The 19,242-nt window shown below is 41.2% G+C and overlaps 2 protein-coding genes across 2 annotated transcripts in view; one reads left to right on the top strand and one right to left on the bottom strand.

Moving 5' to 3' along the window:
- The window catches only part of adpgk (ADP-dependent glucokinase), a 270,498-nt gene that overhangs the window by 222,506 nt on the left and 28,750 nt on the right, over nucleotides 1-19,242 (top strand). The gene's annotated exons all lie outside the window — the stretch shown is intronic.
- ptpn9a (protein tyrosine phosphatase non-receptor type 9a) overlaps nucleotides 1-19,242 on the bottom strand; it is a 31,924-nt gene that overhangs the window by 11,340 nt on the left and 1,342 nt on the right. Inside the window, exons 3-5 of the mRNA XM_080438710.1 lie at nucleotides 6,764-6,907; nucleotides 4,221-4,310; nucleotides 405-529 (exon numbers count right to left, since the gene is read on the bottom strand). Coding sequence (XP_080294836.1) covers nucleotides 405-529; nucleotides 4,221-4,310; nucleotides 6,764-6,907 — 359 coding nt within the window. The remainder of the gene's footprint in view (nucleotides 1-404; nucleotides 530-4,220; nucleotides 4,311-6,763; nucleotides 6,908-19,242) is intronic.

Below are 19,242 nucleotides of genomic sequence, written 5' to 3'. Positions count from 1 at the left end.
GGGCAGAAGATAGTCAGAAATGAAAAGAACACAATTCATAACATATGAACGGCCCAAATTGATGCACATGCTGACATAGTGAGAACCTAAATGCTACTGCGGGAGGAGGCTAGGGAGGTGGAGGTGGTAGATTGAACCATTAGGATCGTGGTCGTGGCCATATGGGTGGGATTGGTAGGTGTATGAGCGTGGGACCGGCTCGATTTCTGTGCCTGCCAGTCTGTCCGAACTACCATAATGCTCCATGTGATACAATTCACAATGAGATAGACTCATATTTCCCTTTCAAACTTTTCCTGGCGGCGGTGCGTCGGGCAGAGATGCCTTGCAGGTTCCAACATTTGCATGTCAACAAAACTATATATAAACATTATAAAAAAGGGTTTTCAGACAGTGTTGTTCACCTCTCCACAGCTCGGTCCAGGAGGTAGAAGAGAGCCTGGAGGACCACATGGTTGCCAGTCTTGTTGGGGTGGTGGAGCTTTGCTGTGTACAGGGCAATAGAAGCCCCTGTTGGGTCCCTCACACCCTGCAATACAACACATTAGAGATGAAGCCATTCATTGAATAGTCGATTCATTGACAGAAAAATAACCACAAAACACTTTAGTGATTGAATCGGTTTGATTTAAACATGTGCTGCTTAGCTTACAACTTCACTTAAATATATTTTTTCATAATATAATATAAAATGAAATGTTTAAGTTTTCTCATTACAATTATGAAAACAAGCATTAGTTGCAGCTCAAAAACACATCACACGCTACTAGTCAGTAGACTAGTAGTAGAAGTCAGTAGAACCACAGAAACGATCCAAACCAAATGAAAATATACTAAAAGAAAGTGAATGGAGAAAGATTCACACGTGACCTTTTTAACAAGTTGAAATTAGAGGAAGAAGCACTGTTTTGTCCTTGTTCTACACAGAGAAGGCTGTCAGTTTTCGCTCTAATGGAGACAAATGGATTCTGTCTCGGTCAGTTGCTGTGTAGTGAACCAAACACATTATTGATCTCTGAGAGTGCTGGATTAGATCAACCTCTCAGTATCAGTTGATAGTTCATGTGTAGTGCTTTAGATTTGGGACAGGAAAGCAGCCTGCCTGGTGGTTAAAGACAACATGATATTATTGTTGAGTAATACAAACCTTAACGATCACTTAACTTTTGTCTTCTCCTTTTCGTTTGCTTTTGAATATATACTGTAGGACCTCAATGGAAACAAGTCCACTTTTTTGTGTGATCCTTTCAGACTAAGTGTATGACTGTACTTGTGTTATTTGTATTTCAGTCTAATAAGATACTCAATCAAAGGCAGGTTATTAGTTTGAACCATTGTTGATCTAAGACAATTGGGGTCAGTCAGTACCAAAATTGGGGGAGTTAAATTACCACAGGGGGGCGCAGTTCTTCATAAATTATTTTAATAAATGAGTCGGACCCAGCTGACAAAGTCTGTTCCCAAAGGCTTTAATATTTGACTAAAAAAACGTAAAAAAGTGTTTCTTGGTTGTATACGATAATGTTGACAACCAGCTGTTAGGGAGGAGATAACAGACTTCATGCTAATGAGTTCAGAGACAGGATGCTGGCACACTGCCAGTTTGCCTGTCTATAATTTACCAGGAAGAGAAAATCTTTGTCAGAAACAAGCCAGGTTTCACAGCTCATTCTCTCCATGACACAGCAGAGAACCAGGGATGTTTACCACATCTGTAGTTATGATATCACAGGCTACATCTGTTATTGTTTTGTTATTAATGTTATGACACTTAAACAGTACACCACATCCCATTCTCTCACCCTGAATCACGTCCTCTCTCCAACACCTTCCTCTTCAACTCAACTTGCTTTGATGCTGTCTACATTTTAAAAGAAAACCTTCCGGCCACTACAATTTCTTTACCCTTCTCGAGTCCCGTATCCCGTATCACAACTGTAGCATCTCTCTTTCTTCTAGGATCACAGGAATGATGTCTGTCCAACTGCTTAATGTTGGTTGTTTGTAAAGTTGTTAATAGCTAAGAGTCTACTGTTGTACTCATTGCAAGTTGGTTTGGACAAGTCTCAGCATACCTTAAAAATCAAATAAGTCTGTGTGTGTGTGTGTGTGTGTGTGCGCGTGCGCGTGCGTGCGTGCATGCGTGCGTGTATCTCGCTCTCTCCCTCTCTAATGATATGGTATAATAAAAGAGTACTGTAAACATCTTAACAACATACTTGACGGTATTCGGCTGTAACATTATATATAATATATATGATAAGTAGCTTAATCAGTCACTATACTGTGCTGTTTAAAAGTACCTTTACAAGTATTACTTGTAAAGGTTAGTATTAGCAGTACCACAAAAGTATAAATGTGGATTCGTTCAGTGGTCAGCATGTTGCAATGCCATCCTGTAAGTTAATAAACAGGTCTATTAGAAGCATTTATGTCACTGTTTATTCAAATCCAGCCAAGCCTCAAAGAGAGGATATTCCGGAAGCTTCCTTTGTAAGCAAATAATTCCCTGTTCTCTGGCACAGGGACTAAAAATACTTCAGACAGGATGTGAAGCCTGCTGCTGAGGTCTGAGAAGAACAGCGTCACATCAGAGGAAGCACTATCCATGACACTGTGGTCTGACAACGAAGGACACTGAGAGGGGGGAGAGGGGGGGGCAGAGAGAGAGAACCTGAACTTTGGCTTTTTACTTAAAAGTGAAGGTTATTATGACGCATGTGTTTGAGTTTTTGCACACAAGTGCATGCATGTGTGGGCTTTTATGTGTGTGTGTGTGTGTGTGTGTGTGTGTGTGTGTGTGTGTGTGTGTGTGTGTGTGTGTGTGTGTGTGTGTGTGTGTGTGTGTGTGTGTGTGTGTGTGTGTGTGTGTGTGTGTGTGTACGTAAAACAAACCAATACATTTTCCAGAACTGTACTACATTTAAGATTATTGCCGTTACTATAGTGGACTTTCAAATACAGGGAGGGGCATGGAGGGAGCGCGATTGTGAGATAGTTTCAAGATTATAGTATAATCAAAGTTGCAGCATCAAGAAAACAATTGCAAAAAAAAATAAAACAAAAAAACAACAATAGACCCGTGCCTAAATAGTGCTAAACATATAATACAAGTGTGTGTGTCATTTTGGAACACTGGTCCCCAACGTACGTGTGTGTGTGTGTGTGTGTGTGTGTGTGTATGTGTGTGTGTGTTTACTTGGATGCAATCCAAGTAAACGCTGACTAAAACGCTGACTAAGACTAATTTGATCTGGCAGAGGGAAGGACCCTCGACTTGAGGGACTTACGTCAATCAATTAATTGATTGTTCATTCAATCAATTCTTCACTCACTCATACACAACTAGACTGTTCCAGAGGAATCAATTTCCTACATAGTGCTGAGGAATTGTATTTCTTTTAAATGAGTAGTTATTTAAATGAGCATTATGTTCCATGGCTCTGTTGCCCACAAAAGGTCTTTGTGGGCAACAATAAGAAAATGCATGGTTATGAATCTACCTTTCGTATATTCCAATTAAAGGTTTAACCACATGAACCATAGCGTCCCTATTATGGGGCGAACATTCGCCATGAATGACCTGAGGCCGATCTAAAAGCTCGCAACATGCTGTGAGGCATTGTGAGCATGCTATTTTTGGCAAAGATATTTGGTGTAAAGGAAGAAAAGGAGGGGGCCTACTAGTACAGACCCCTGGGGGACTCCTGTCAATTAAGTATATAAGTGGTTAAGTGGCATTGTCTCTGCAACATGATCCAGCTACTGGTTACCGTAGAGATTCCAGAGAACTGGTAACAGAATATGTCATCCTGTAGGAGGTGTGTGAACATGCCATTGCCAAAAAAGAGGAAGCATCAGCATGCAGGTAAACACATGATTTATGATATGCTCCGCTAAGGGCTGGAATTTGGGAAATCGAGGGCTAACACAGACATGTACACTAAAACACACATTATTGGATTATTATAACTGTGAGGACCATTCATTGATTTCCAATGACTAATTTCATAGCCTAAATGTATACCCGACCATAACCCCTTTGCTAACCTAAGCTCATCTTAAAAATCATTGACCCCCAACTAAAACAGGCTGCTGGAAAGAGACGTCTAACAAAATGTCTCCACTCAGGATAGTGCTCATCTTTCTATAACCATCTGTTCTTCACAAATATAGAAGAACAAGGGCGCTCAAACACACGCACGCATGCACACACTTACCAGTACAGTGAACTTTCCACTGAGCAGTTCTGATCGTAGAGGCTCTTCCTGTGGTTCTAGTCTGACGATGCCCTCCTTTAGACGAGTCTCCTGAACAACACACACACAACACCATTCCATTTATTGTACTTTAATTTGAGATCATTATGTGGAGTTGTGGACATACCTGGCCAATAAAACACGTTCCGATTCTTACGGTGTGGCTCTGAAAGAGGCTAGCAATCTATAAGAAGGTCAGTCTGTGTGTCTGTCTGTGTCTGGAGCTAATCTCTCAAAACAGCTGGACTGATCATTGCCAGTAGGCCACATAATACCTCTACTATTCTTTTTCACATAATGATTTATCATTTTTGAAAATGGAAGTATTAAGGGGCTCAGATTGGGCTGAAACTTTGCCCCGAGTCATATGTCACATATCTGTCATAGAAGTCTGACAGAAAGTCCACATGAAGTCCGAGATCCACATTGGAGCCACGCCGTTCCCATGAGGATCCCGAGATGTGTTCATTTCCAGGATGGTGTGATACACCGTCTGTATCCATGGTTGAGTTTTCATGGCTCCCTTTTTAATTAACCCAGATCCTTTGTTCTAGTTGCTTATTTAAGAAGACATCCGTGGCATGTTGCCTTATATACAAGATAGCAGGTCAAGTGGGGTAAAAAAAACAGGAAAGAAACAGGAAAGACGAGAGAGTGAAAGTGAGGGGAGGGCAAGGGAGAGAGATTAAGTGTGAGAGAATGACAGAGGAATCATTGTATCCAGTGTTGTGAACTGGACTTGAACCCACAATGCAGCCTGTACGTTATGCATCGTCCCATGCAGCTCACCAGTTCCAGCTGTCCATGTTCCAGACAAAAAAATAATTTAATGTCACAAACATGATGCCAGAGGTGCATGTTCAGCCTTCCCCTCTGGAAAATATCTGAAAAATGATATTATGCATAAAAGTGAGCAACCCAAATGTATTGTGTATCTATCTGCATTGCATTTGTGTCTGCATTGCAATTATAATATTCTGATAAATAACAACAATGTGTTATTTTCAGGTGTAGGCCAGGGGAAACAGACAGTTGGAAAGCTGAGAGACGGCACAAGTTTCCTGGGGAGCTTACTGGTAAAAAGGGGGGGGGGGTGAATTATGGGCATGGGGGGGGGGGTGAATTATGGGCATCACTCCCTGTTGTCATTCAATTCATTTGAGTGATCCTTGTCAGTCAACAATAATGTGGGAACACAACCTGACAGAAATAAAAAAGGGTCATATTAGTCTGCCTACTTACCCTACATTACAAGATATCCCTCCACACAGCTGATTCAAATCATATAATAATAATCAATGCTCATTACCAAGCGCTGAAGTCACTTAACAAGCATCATTTAACCCCCCCAAGGATTCAGGTGTCACAACAGCAACAGCAGCCAGTAAGAATGAAAAACAGTTTGAATCAGCTGTGAGGGAGATATTTGTGTTCCCACATCATGTTGACAGACACGGATCACTTAAATGAATTGAATGACTGACAACAGGAAGTGGTGCCCATAACTCACGCAAGGCCTCATGGGACACTAGAAACTCGTGGACAGGAGAGAAAGGTCTGTTCATAGATTGACAGTTTTACACCAATTAACTCAGCTTGGCTTTGTGAGTTTGAATTGAGGCTGTAGCAAGTTCATCTTGGATTCACCAAGTTGCTTCATAATATATTTCTATTTCTATGTTTACTTCATAACATAATTTGATATGAGTGAAATATCCCCTTAAGAGATTCCAGCTACTGAGCTCCGAAGCTTTCCATTCACCCCTCAGTATATTAGACAGATTATATTTACATAATTTGATATCAAACTGCACAGAAACATGAAACATATTAACCCATTTAGACCTGAGGCCGATTCTAAAAATGCCTTTTAAATCTTAACCTAACTTTTCTGAAAAAGGTATAGGTATAAGAACATATAGGGTGTAAAAGTTCTAAATCAAGAAATACCATGTTAAAATGGGCATTTCACACGAAAATCACTTCAGATTATTCTGCACGCAATCTCACATACTGTATAACTAAAAGGGTGAACCTGCCCTGTACTCAGGAGGACAATTATTCCATGAGTGAAGTAATGGCCTGAGGCAGAATCTTAAGTTGCATTCAGATCATAGAAAACGTGTGTGTGTGTGTGACACACACACACACACACACACACACACACACACACACACACACACACACACACACACACACACACACACACACACACACACACACACACACACACACACACACACACACACACACACACACACACACACACACACACACACACACACAGTTTTCTGTTACATCTGCTTTGGTCATCTGTAACTGGACCAGCTAACTGATAGAGAAAGAGATGCATGCTGGGATACCTGTAAGAGCCTTGTCTGTTCCTGGTTTATCTATTTACTCTTACTTCCCTGAACTCAAATTTGATTTACAAAGACGGATGTCTTACATATACACACACACACACACACACACACACACACACACCCACACACACACAGTACCCTGTAGCTGTGGAAGAGCTCAATGGCTCGCAGGACATCGAATTTGCGAGCCATGAGGAACTTGACAGCCAGATCCCAGGACAGAGGAGACACTCCATGCTGACTGGTCCACTTGTTGATCTCCTCCAGGAACTGTTTAGTGGCCTGAGACAGACAGACAGACATAGAACATTAGTACTACTCAACTTAACCAGTGACAAGTCCTATTTTAAGTCCTATTTTGTATTTAAAAACGTACACTGCATCGCATCAGCTTATAGATCTGCAAATTTCTGAAAATAAAAAAAGTTTTTTATTTTATTTTTGAAACGTTTAACCTATAACGTGCCCAACATAGGGACGCGGGGGTTAATGTAGTTAATTACACACATCTGTATACACCCACCAACACACCCACAAATGATGTTGTCCTACAGTATAAACACACTCTATAATCCCACTCTGTATACACTGACAAACATACATTCTCTAGTGCCATATAAACACAGTGTGCAGTCTCATACACACTACAACACTGTGTAGTTGTAGGCACACAAGCACACACACACACACACACACACACACACACACACACACACACACACACACACACACACACACACACACACACACACACACACACACACACACACACACACACACACACACACACACACACACACACACACACACACACACACACACACACACACACACACACACACACACACACACACACACACACACACACACACACACACACACACACACACTTCCCATGAGGCCATCGGAGGCAGGGAGGAAGTGAAACCAGGTTCAAAACTCAATCCATCCTGACAGGAAGTGCCGCATAAGACCTGCTGATAGCTGACACTCATGTGTTCACGGGACCGGATGACCTACATGTGTGGACCCCTTCAATGCCTGTGTGTGTGTGTGTGTGTGTGTGTGTGTGTGTGTGTGTGTGTGTGTGTGTGTGTGTGTGTGTGTGTGTGTGTGTGTGTGTGTGTGTGTGTGTGTGTGTGTGTGTGTGTGTGTGTGTGTGTGTAACATCCATGACAAACACCATTCAGTGAGCATCCTTACACATCCCTATCCATATGGTGTGTGTGTGTGTGTGTGTGTGTGTGTGTGTGTGTGTGTGTGTGTGTGTGTGTGTATATATCCCAATAAACATGGCTCTTACTGCCTACACCATGGACAGTATCAGACCATAGAGTCCATGTCCCATATATTAAATGGTTGTTGTAATGTTTACAAAGGACTGTACATAGCCAGGCATGACAGAATTGTTGACATTATTATTACAAAAGATGTGTCACCCACGTTTGATTCCTCTGTTGTGTTTTACAAACATTCTTGTGTGAAACCAGAAATGTTTCAATGCAATGACCCCCATGTATTTGCAAATATAACTGCAGACACACCGGATGTCATTGTGATTGATGAGAACAGCAGAGAGGTTTTCCTATTGGAAGTTGGCTGTACTTTTTATTCAAGTTTAGAGGAAGCTTTCCTTACTAAGCAAGTGAAATACCAGCCATTAGTACAAGCCATTATACATCTAGGCTACAAGTGCCAGCTCATTGTTTTTATATTTGGCAGCTTGGGCCATGTCCACAGGCTGGTGGTCAGGGGCTTGAGGATTATGGGGTTGTCCAAGTGTAGAGCAAAGCAGCTTGCAACATATTGCTCAATCTCCTCCATTATAGGCGGTCGATCTATTTGGAGGAGAATCCTGTACCCATAATTTTTCTCCGGTGTTGGTAATATGGCAGACTGAAGTGTATGACCAATGTTAACTGTGAATAAGTTCATGTGCATTTGTTGTTTATATTCTGAACTTGTTTGGATTGAAGCACTGGGACACATGTTGTTTCGAGTGTGCGGGACATCAAAAGCAACTGAAAAATATTTGTGCCCCTGTAATGTATTTTATAAATGTGGACTCAAATAAAGAAATTGAAATGTGTGTGTGTGTGTGTGTGTGTGTGACCGTCAAAATAATCAAATATTCAAATAATTGTTTTTGAGGATAAAAATCGATTATTAAAAGGCAAAGGCTATATTGTCACCCAAACCCTGCCCACAGTAACTACATTTTAGAGGATACCTAGTATGGGTGTAATATCTATTCTCTTCTGCATTAGCATTGTCATGTTAGCCTAATGTAGTAGGCTTGCCTATACAAGAACAAATTAATGAGGATACCAGAATAAATTCACTGTTGAAGCTTTTGTTTTCTTCATGGTTTGGTTACAATAATGTAAAAGATGCACATGAGCCTCTGTTTGTTTATTTCTGAAAACCTGTTTATAGGCCAATGCAATGCAGTTATTGTAAGCTAGGATGGTCATTTGATGAAAAAAACTATAAAATCCCCAGAACAATTTCACCCAAACAAAATATATAAAAAAAGGGGGGGGATTTGAATTATTAATCGAATATTCATTATTAATGGTAGTAGAATAATCGACTTTGATTATGGTCAGTCATGCACATCCCATTATAGAATCAATGTACCCTGAGGAAGAATTGTGGTCAATTCATCCGACCTTCACTTTTGCCTTACGTTGTTCATCTTTTTCCTTATAATATGCAAAATGTCATATCATATCATAAGAGTCAAGATGCCATGGCAGTGGCACAGGCCTGCTATCTATTGTTTGGGTACACAGCTTTGTCCTTATGACCCAAGCAGCTTCTCTCTTATCGTGAGTAATGAGTATATGGTCTGATCAGATCCATGTGTTTGTGGCAGAACTACTTTACCACCGAACCAATCTGTGTGTCAAATGTACTTCTCCCCATGATATGAGGTGATTAAAGCACAACACCACCAATTTTATATCAATTACTGATAGGTCGGAGACCGTCCGACTAATTATCACAATTCTAAAGAGGGCATTTACATTTTATATACACCTAAAGAAAGTGACCCAGAGGCACACTTTAGAACAAAGCCATCACCTACAGAGAAACTCTAGAGAGAGGTGCCCTCTCAGCCAGCTGGTTCTGGGACTCTAGGTTTGTATGTACTAAACACAAGCAGAGCGACCAGACAGAAACCTCACTGGACTAAACCAAATGATAAGAAAACAAAAAGAAAACGAATAGATGACACATTGGACAGAATCAATCCAAAAAATGAGGAAATGAGCTGCACTTTCTAAACCATCCCATCTGTACCAAGATGTCAGAAACACATACTTACCACAGATTACAATTTAGACAACCAAAGAGTTTGAAAACATGACTAAAACACTCCCATATCTGCTGGTCTGCAGGGGATACAGCAACGTGCAAACACAGCAGCAAGATTTGTGACCTGTACAACCACCTTAAAGACCACTAATCATGTGTGTATTGTATTCCTGCACTATCTGCATTGTACTGATCTCAGTACACAGAGCAGTACTTCTTTAATCTTTAATACATTTTTTTTTTAAAAGTAAGTTAAGTACTCCTTACTTAGAATATATACATATATATTCTAATGTTTTCTTTTACCAGCAAACTTTTTTTTTTGTTTGTTTCCAAGTTAGTTTAACTATTTGATCGCAAAGTTGCAATGTGACACAGCTCTGTTTACATTCTATGAGAGAGAGAGAGAGAGAGAGAGAGAGAGAGAGAGAGATCAGCATCCCTTTGCATTTTCTTTCAAACAGACAGAAGGAAAGCTGAAAGACAGACTGTATAGTGTACAGGAGCCACAAGAGAGAATGTTTTGGTGGAATCTGATCCCAGACTGGCAGGCTCAATGCATAGAACAGTGTTGTGATTATTACCATTTTTATTATTGTACATATTACCCCCCCCCCCCCCTCATTTCTTTTGTCTGTTTTTTACATGTCGACCTGACTGTGAGTTATAACTGTGCAAACTAAGAACCCCCTAATAAACTAAAGATGTATCATAGATGCATGGAAAAACACACAGACACAACACACCATCTCCTCTCTGCCCACGCAGGATGTAATTATGGTGCTGGTGGGGGGGGGGGGGTTTACTCACTGCACCTATCTGTGTGGGAACATACAAAGACCTATTGTTCTAATAGGCTGTGTGATCCCACAAAGATCATGGATGACAGGAGCGCTGAGACATGAAATAGGGGCGATACATAAGCTAAAGTGGAGGGACTAGGCATGTCACAATTATTACATAATCACCTGATGGGAATCATTTTTGCATAATCATCAGAATCATATCCATTCACCTGTATAAATTCATCTGCAGAAAAATGAATACATTTTCAAACATTTTCAAAATAGCGGAGATATTATATAAATAAATATTGATATTATATAATTGAAATATTTATTTTTATTAGATTTGTTTACAAAAGATATAAAATAAATAAAAAAAGAATCAGAAATTAAAATTGTAAATATATGATCCAGGGCTTTATCATGCCCCACGCTATCTCTTAGTACTATGCGCTATCCGTTATTTACGCACAAGGCAGCTGGCCTTACCACCCTCAACAACATTGTGCGGCTGCCTTACCCGCTTATGCCGACTACCTTATTTGCGCCTGCCGCCTGGTGGGCGTGTAGTTGCGCTATCCGTGAAATCGCTATCGTGCCCACACGCGTATGGGAAATAGCTATCCGGTTGATTGTTTACAAGAGAGCGCCTGGAACTGGAAACGTCGGACACACATTGGGCATGCATGCAAGATCCCAGAGCCGATCTGAAAGATTCAAATTTCACTAACAATTAATATGGCATTTCAAAAACGTATTCCTTCATTAATCCTATGAAATAAAATACAAGTTTACCGCTGTCTTCTATGTTGCGAAGTGTGGCCAATTATCTCTCCATTTCTATCTGATCTACAAGCTCACAAGCGTTGTTAACCTCATGAATCCTAGTGTCCCTATTCTGGGGCAAACGTTCAGCGAAAATAGCCAATGTACAAGCTCAGAACATATCGCAGACTGATAACGTTGCGTTGTGTGAGCTGGTAGATCGGCTACTTTCAGCGAAGGTATTTAGTGTGGAGCGAAAACAGGAGGGGGGCCTTGTACAGAGCCCTGGGGGACTCCGGTCAACTAAGTATACAGGATTTTAAATGTTTAGAAAATGACAGCAAAAGTGGAGAGGGAGGAGGATTGGGCAGAGAGAGCATCACCATCTGCATAACGGATTACAAAGAGTCATACTTAAGTGTAGGACACTATGAAATATCTACCGTAACTACATTCACCGGCTACTTTTGAAATTGCAAAAAAAAAATTACATGATCTACAAGCTTGTAGATCGCCTGTTTTGGCCATTCGTATATACAGTAGATGGTTCATGCAACCGGCCACATACTACCCTGACAATACGACTGCAGATATGGTGTCTCGTATAGAAGACACATGCCATTGCAACTAACAAGGCACGGGCGCTGAGAGGAGGTGGTAGAATTGATTAGCTTTCAAAAGCAGTGGCAGCGTCTGCCTGGGAAGACAGGAAGAAGTCAGTCAGCCTCTGGGAGTCCGCGACTCCTCAGGAATACTAAACGATCGCTGATGAAGCCGAGCCTGAAAGACAGGATGTCAGTGTCTGCGGTCAGGAGAGAGAGCGTTCACACAGCAGGGATTTGTCCTCCTATCGCTGCAGTTTCTTTTCAGATGATTTAACATGCAGAGGCTGACATGAGACTGCCTATAGCAGCCCTGTGGGTTAGTTCACTATCATTTGTGGTTGAGATGTCTGGTTAATTTCGATAAGCTTGACTTTGATTCCTGGTTGACAAGCTGCTTCCTTCAATATGACCCAAATGCTAATTAAGGACGTTGCATTTTATGGCAGATTATATTAAATAATGGTGAAAGCAGTGCACATTGTTACACTGACCCTGGTAGTATTAGTGGCTGCCAGTTAAATGTATCCCATTATACACCTGAACTTGTTTTTATCCTAACCTTCAAAGTCACCGATTCTGCAACAGATTTTGGCCCCACGGCTCCGCTGATTATTTGGCCTCATCACTTACTAGACACACACACAATTATAATTATATAAATATGATGCACACAAATATGCAACATATGTGTTAATAAAGAAACCATCATGAATTATATAATCTAAAACGGCTATATAGTGTACATTGCCATAAATACTATTCTCAAAGCTCTGTAAAAGAATACTTTTAATACTCTCCCTTTAAAATGGACAATAAATAAACCAGTCTTTGTTGCAGTTGTGTTGAGCCTAAGAAATAAATGATTGGTAGCCGGGAACCACAAATGAACCCTTATGTGTCTGTAACAGCGAGTGAACAAATGGAGGGTCCATTTGTACACTTAACACTCAGGATTTTTCATTGTAGATTGGGGTCTACCAAATGGGGGTCAGTGGCCTAATGCACATCAAACTGAGGGCCCTTGAAATGAAAAAGGTTGAGAATCACTGCACTACAGTTACAGTACCATGAGTTATACAGATTTAACATTGGCACTAGAAGGAACGGTGTTTGTGCTTGGACTACATAGAACCTTTAACCCTGGCAGTGTTATAGCCATTAAGCTACAGCATGCCGCCCTACAAGGCCAGCAGTAAATGCAGTAATTGAATGCATGAGTGCTGAAAATGAGAAAAGTGTATTTCCTGTATGGCCACATTCATTATTAGCACAGAAGTACAAAGTACATAATTTAGCAGTCAGTCATCATGTTGACATTAATTCCAAACCCTAGTTGCCATGACCTGTGAACTTTAACCCATTCAATCCGGGAACGCATCTGTGTCATTTTATGTCTTTGGCTATTCAAAAATAGCACATATACAAGCTCATAGCTCCGAGCTTGTAGATCTGCTATTTTTGAAGGAAAAAATCGTGAAAATGTGTGCAAATCTTTGAATATATATATATACATTTTTAACTAAAATCTTTGCTTCTGGGGGTCCCTGGAACAAAATATTTTGAGATGGGGGGGTCAACCACCATATTATATACAACATCATAAGTAAAAAATATATAAAAATAAAAATAAACCGTAGGATTTAGAATCCCCAGCAGCAAAGATTTGAGTTAAAAAACATTTGCTTTAAAAACTGATCTTTTTTTGCAGATCTACAAAGTCGTAGCGCGGCACTCGTGCGTCCCCGGTTTTAATGGGCTAAAAACACAAAATGCGTTCCCTCTGTTTAACTGAAGGACATATCCTATTCCTCTGCCAACATCGCCAAAGACAACTTCCCATCACAGTGTTTTCAGGTACTCTCAGGTTTCCAAGATCTTTCTCCTTATGACAGCTGCTGTGTGTGTGTGTGTGTGTGTGTGTGTGTGTGTGTGTGTGTGTGTGTGTGTGTGTGTGTGTGTGTGTGTGTGTGTGTGTGTGTGTGTGTGTGTGTGTGTGTGTGTGTGTGTGTGTGTGTGTGTGTGTGTGCATATGTTGGCCTTGTAAGGAGTGCTCGTGGGTGCCGGCCAATGACCCCGTCTTCCTGGAGGGGCTGAGTCTTGTTTGGTTTCTCTGCGCTGTGGGGTTGATATCCGCCCAACGGAATTCCAAGCGTGGATTCAGTCACGACTGTGTGTTTTCTATGAGAGGTTGTGGCAAGAAGTTCAGAACACACCACTGAGGAGTGCCACTCTCCATTCCCCATGAGCAAGGCACTTACTCCAACTGCTCTAGTGGGGCAGCTCAGAGGGCAACCGTAGAAGACTGTGGTTGTACTGGGCAGCTCGTGTGTGTCATTTTTTTTCCTTTATAAAATTAGTTTTTTTTTGTATTAACTATGAAATTTTAACTATGTTACCACAAATTAACTGAAATAACTAAATTAAACTCGTAGTAACCAACCGTAGAAGACTGGGGTTGTAACAGCGTACATATGCTGTACTGGGCAGAAGAATTGAGTACAATGGAAACAAGCCCCCCAGGGCTTTTTGTGTTATCCTTTTACATAGCATAGCTTTTTTGGCTGTACTTCTGTGCCGTTTATAAACTTAAAATAAATAAATTATGCAATCAATCAACCAACCAACCGTGTGAATGTTTGGAGCAGAATGAGTAACAAAGCTTAGTGCTAAAAAAGAGCATGAAATTGTGCCATCATACACAAACAATTAATAGATAAATAATAAAAACAAATGATTGTCTCCGAACAATAAGGAGTGTACAGTTTTGGTGTTTACAAAGATCTTCCGACAATTTTCAGGATGAATCTCAGTGACAGTGAATGTGTCCTGTCTTACAGTAAGACGTTCAGCCACCACTATGCTCACTAACTGTAACTCCCTCAAGTACAGATGTCGGATAAAGTTGTCAGCTAAATGCTCAAAATATACAGAAAATAGATTCACGGTTCTTGTAAATTAACGATGAGTCAGTTTCTGGACACCGGCCTTAGTCACCACTACCTATAGTCTGTCAGTCTGGAGGGGCGATGCTGACTGGGCCCTTTCACTCTTTACAATGTGTTCCTTCCAGACTGCCATCGCTTGCTTACTGTACACCACTGATATCACCTCACTGAAGTTAATTACATATCATATTCTGCAGTCGTTTCCTGGCGTGATTACCGATGGTTGACGAGTCGTCGGTGTCTCATTGATTAGATGCACAAAAAAAAACACTGGGTAATAATGCCCTATTACGGTAATGCCCACCACTGGAGCCCAGAGATGAGGAACGGGTGGGTTCTCAGACACATTATGATAAGAGATTCACCTTGAATTTTCAAATGGAACATACAGTTCAGTACGCCCATCTGTTGAACAGCTGATTTCACTCATTAGTCCTCCCTACAAGGCCCAAGCAGTGGTTCTCCATTTGGTCCAGGGAAGCCACACTATTGGTAAGTTTGCTATTACTACCAGGTAATTCATTGTACTCACCTGGTATCCCAGGTGAGGGTTGAAGACCCCTGTTATAGAGCAGGGGTCTTCAACCCCTTGTCTGTGACCCCTAGGGGTCCTTAGAGTCACTACAGTTTAATGTCTGAAGATACACATGAACACGATAAGATCCAACATATTATTAGTAAAGATAATTTGTAAACAAACAAGCAAAAAACATTTACGCAACATTGAATCTATGAAGCCATCAAAACTCATTTAAAATAAAAACCTGTGGAATACTTCCAAGCTAGTCACAAATCTCTTAACGGTCAACAGACATTGATGAGACAATCAGCTAAATATGGCGAGCCACTTAGCAAGGTTCATGGAAGGCTCTCTCTCTCAAAGATAAATAATAATAATAATGATTATAACATATATGAATATATATATGGAACACAGCTTCATAAATTGTAATTATGTAGTGGGGGTCCCTGCTTCATCTCTCTCACTTAAGGGGTCCTCCACACCCTTAAAAACGTTGTCCTCCACACCCTTAAAAACGTCGAAGACTGGCCTAGAGGTCCGGGCACCTAGGCTCATAAGCAGTCTGACAGCGCACCGTGGGTTCGAGTCCCGTTCCCGACGGTCTTTGGTGCATGTCTCTCCCCCTGTTTCCTGTCCAGCTCTACTATGAAACTATAAATAAAGGCAGAAAAAGCCCCACAAGAATCTTAAAAACGTTGAAGACCCCTGTTAAGTACAAAATTATTATACATGCTCAACTTGTGATCTGAATCCAACAAATATCGTGAAATATGCTTATCCAGCAGCAAAACAAACAAACCAAAAAAAACACATGAAACTATTCATTTGATATGGAAAGTGTTGGTGACGTTGACAAATATATAAATATTTAATTTTTTTACATGATACATCACGACACAATCAATTATTAAATTACTAAAATTGTAGATGAAAAATTATGTTGATCGACTAATCAATTATTTGTCTAATGATTTCACCCCTGTACTGAGGATAACCTTGATGCGGTCAGTCTATATGGTCTATTTGATTATCAATGCCATGCTGCTCCAGAGACAACAATAGCTCTGCTGTTGCCAAACAGCTTTTAAACTGGAGTTCGCTCAGTCCTATTTGGCACCAGTCAATACCAAAACAGGAAGTTCATAACGTCACTCTATACCCCCCCCCCCGCACCACACACACACAAAACACGCGTGCACAGTGCGCACACGCGCACACACACACACACACACAAACACCTCTCTTTGCCTGCCTCTTCCCCCACTTTCCCTCTCACTTCCTGGGAGTAGACAAAACAGGAGAGCTGCATGCATGCGCAAGTACTGTGATCCCTCTCTCACACGCATGCACGCATTGCACGGACACACGCACTCACACACACACACATACAATCTTATTTCACATACTCTCTTCTCATACACATGGAACTCTTTCTCTCCCTGAAACACATGTACACAAACATGCCAATTCTCTTACAAAAGTGTGCAATCTCTCTCTCTCACACACACTCACACACACACACACACACACACACACACACACACACACACACACACACACACACACACACACACACACACACACACACACACACACACACACACACACACACACACACACACACACACACACACACACACACACACACACACACACACACACACACACACCCCTCCCCCAGTTTAGTGGGAATGCTTTTAACAGCTGCTTTTAGAATGAAGTTCTACCATGCTGTTGGGGGCTCCCAGGAGAGCAGCTCTCCTACACACACACACACACACACAATATAAACATCCTCTCTCTCTTTTTTTCTCTCCCTCTCACACAAACTGGGGATGTAATAAGTGCCTCGTGCCCAGCTAGAACTAGTGCGCACGCACGCACGCACACACACACACACACACACACACACACACACACACACACACACACACACACACACACACACACACACACACACACACACACACACACACACACACACACACACACACACACACACACACACAATGATTCTAACCTCCTCACCCCCAACATGGAAGGGGGGGGGGGTTTATAAGTGTGTCCAGTATCCTAACAGGGCTGAAGACGAAACCAACACAGGAAATGAAGAAGGCAGATAAGACTTTCTGCTGGCCAGATGAAGAGAGGAGAGGAGGAATAGAAAGGGCAGAAATACAGGGTGTCCCAAAACAAAGTGTACGCTGAGGTCATTTTAAGCATTAGGCTACTAGTCCTGGCTTTTCCGTTATCAGATTGTTAAGGTCTACTGGCCTCATCTGATGTTCAAAACACTTTCAACCTGGCGTCCCTATTTTGTGAATAGGGTCATTATAGAAAATCACACGGCGAGATTAGTACAGTCCTGGAAATAGTTTACTCAAAACTCCTGCAATATGTCACATCCACAAATTCAATGAACTCCGGGATTAAGAATACAGCAAGTGGTTCTTTAGACCAGTGATTCTCGAAGTGGGGTCAGGGGTCCGCCAGGGTTCCTTGGGGGGGGGGGGTTCCAAATGGACCCTTACAGTGACAATGAGCGATCAGGAGTATTACCAGAAACACATAGACCTAGCCCTAAATGTGACTCCTAATGTGTTATAGTGTCTATGCCAATGTACCACACATGTTAAAAGAATATCATTACCGCATTAATTAAATCAGTATTCTACCTATTCTGAAGAAAACCTGGAGACTGGCAAGTCAGCCATTGTATACAGGCAGTATATACACAGACATCAATGCAGCATGGTCCACGTCTATTCACTGTATGTATACTGGCTGTATACAGGCATCAATGCATGCAGCATGGTCCAAGTCTATTCACTGTATACTGGCTGTATATACAGGCATCAATGCAGCATGGTCCAAGTCTATTCCGTGTTTGGGATTTCAATAATTGGGTCTTATCAGTACAGTTAGTAGCCTACTTTGTTCACCCAATACATGTAAATAAGAACATGATTATAATGGGGGGGGGGGGGGGTGTATTTATTTGTATTTCATTTTTGATCAAAGATTTACTATGGACATGGTAAAAGAAGAAGAAAACGTTTTGCCACTGACACATTTGTCCGTGTAGGGACACATTGATAACTCCAAAGTGTCCCTCTCTGTGGGACTTGGTGTGAAGCCAATTTAGAATCCAATTAACATTTCAAGTTGGATGAGAGACAGGTAAAATACTGGCCTCGCTATGTTTACACGGAAAATAGTGACCTGCTTAATTTTGTAACCCCAGAGCTACTGTATGCTGCGTTTCGTGCTTTCCTTACATTAGTTCATCTTTTATTTCAGTTTGAGCCGAAATAAAACTCTAGGCTATTCAGTACCAGTTCTTATTTTAGATGAGCATCGCACACACATTAATGCTGTGGTACATTTTTAAGTTTCATAAAAGAAAAAGGCAAGGAAGCATCATTTCTAGTGCCAAGTGCCATATAAATATAATAGTATGCGTCCTGACTGTAAACAACAACAATAAACCAATTAAAACACTAACCTAGTATTTACTGGTGCCGTGAAAACGACTGTTGTGTGACATTAATAGGAGTCGGACTACGATGGGTTACCAATTTCGGCGTAACAAGCACAGTGGTGGAAAAGGAACTTCGCAGACAGAGCAGCAGCAGTGATACAGAGTAGACGTGCATCAGTGGTGGAAGAAGTA

This window comes from Gymnoscopelus braueri (genome assembly GCF_963280865.1).
Source record: "Gymnoscopelus braueri genome assembly, chromosome: 9".
NCBI classification, from domain to species: domain Eukaryota; kingdom Metazoa; phylum Chordata; class Actinopteri; order Myctophiformes; family Myctophidae; genus Gymnoscopelus; species Gymnoscopelus braueri.
This window is presented reverse-complemented; position numbering and strand designations above follow the sequence as displayed.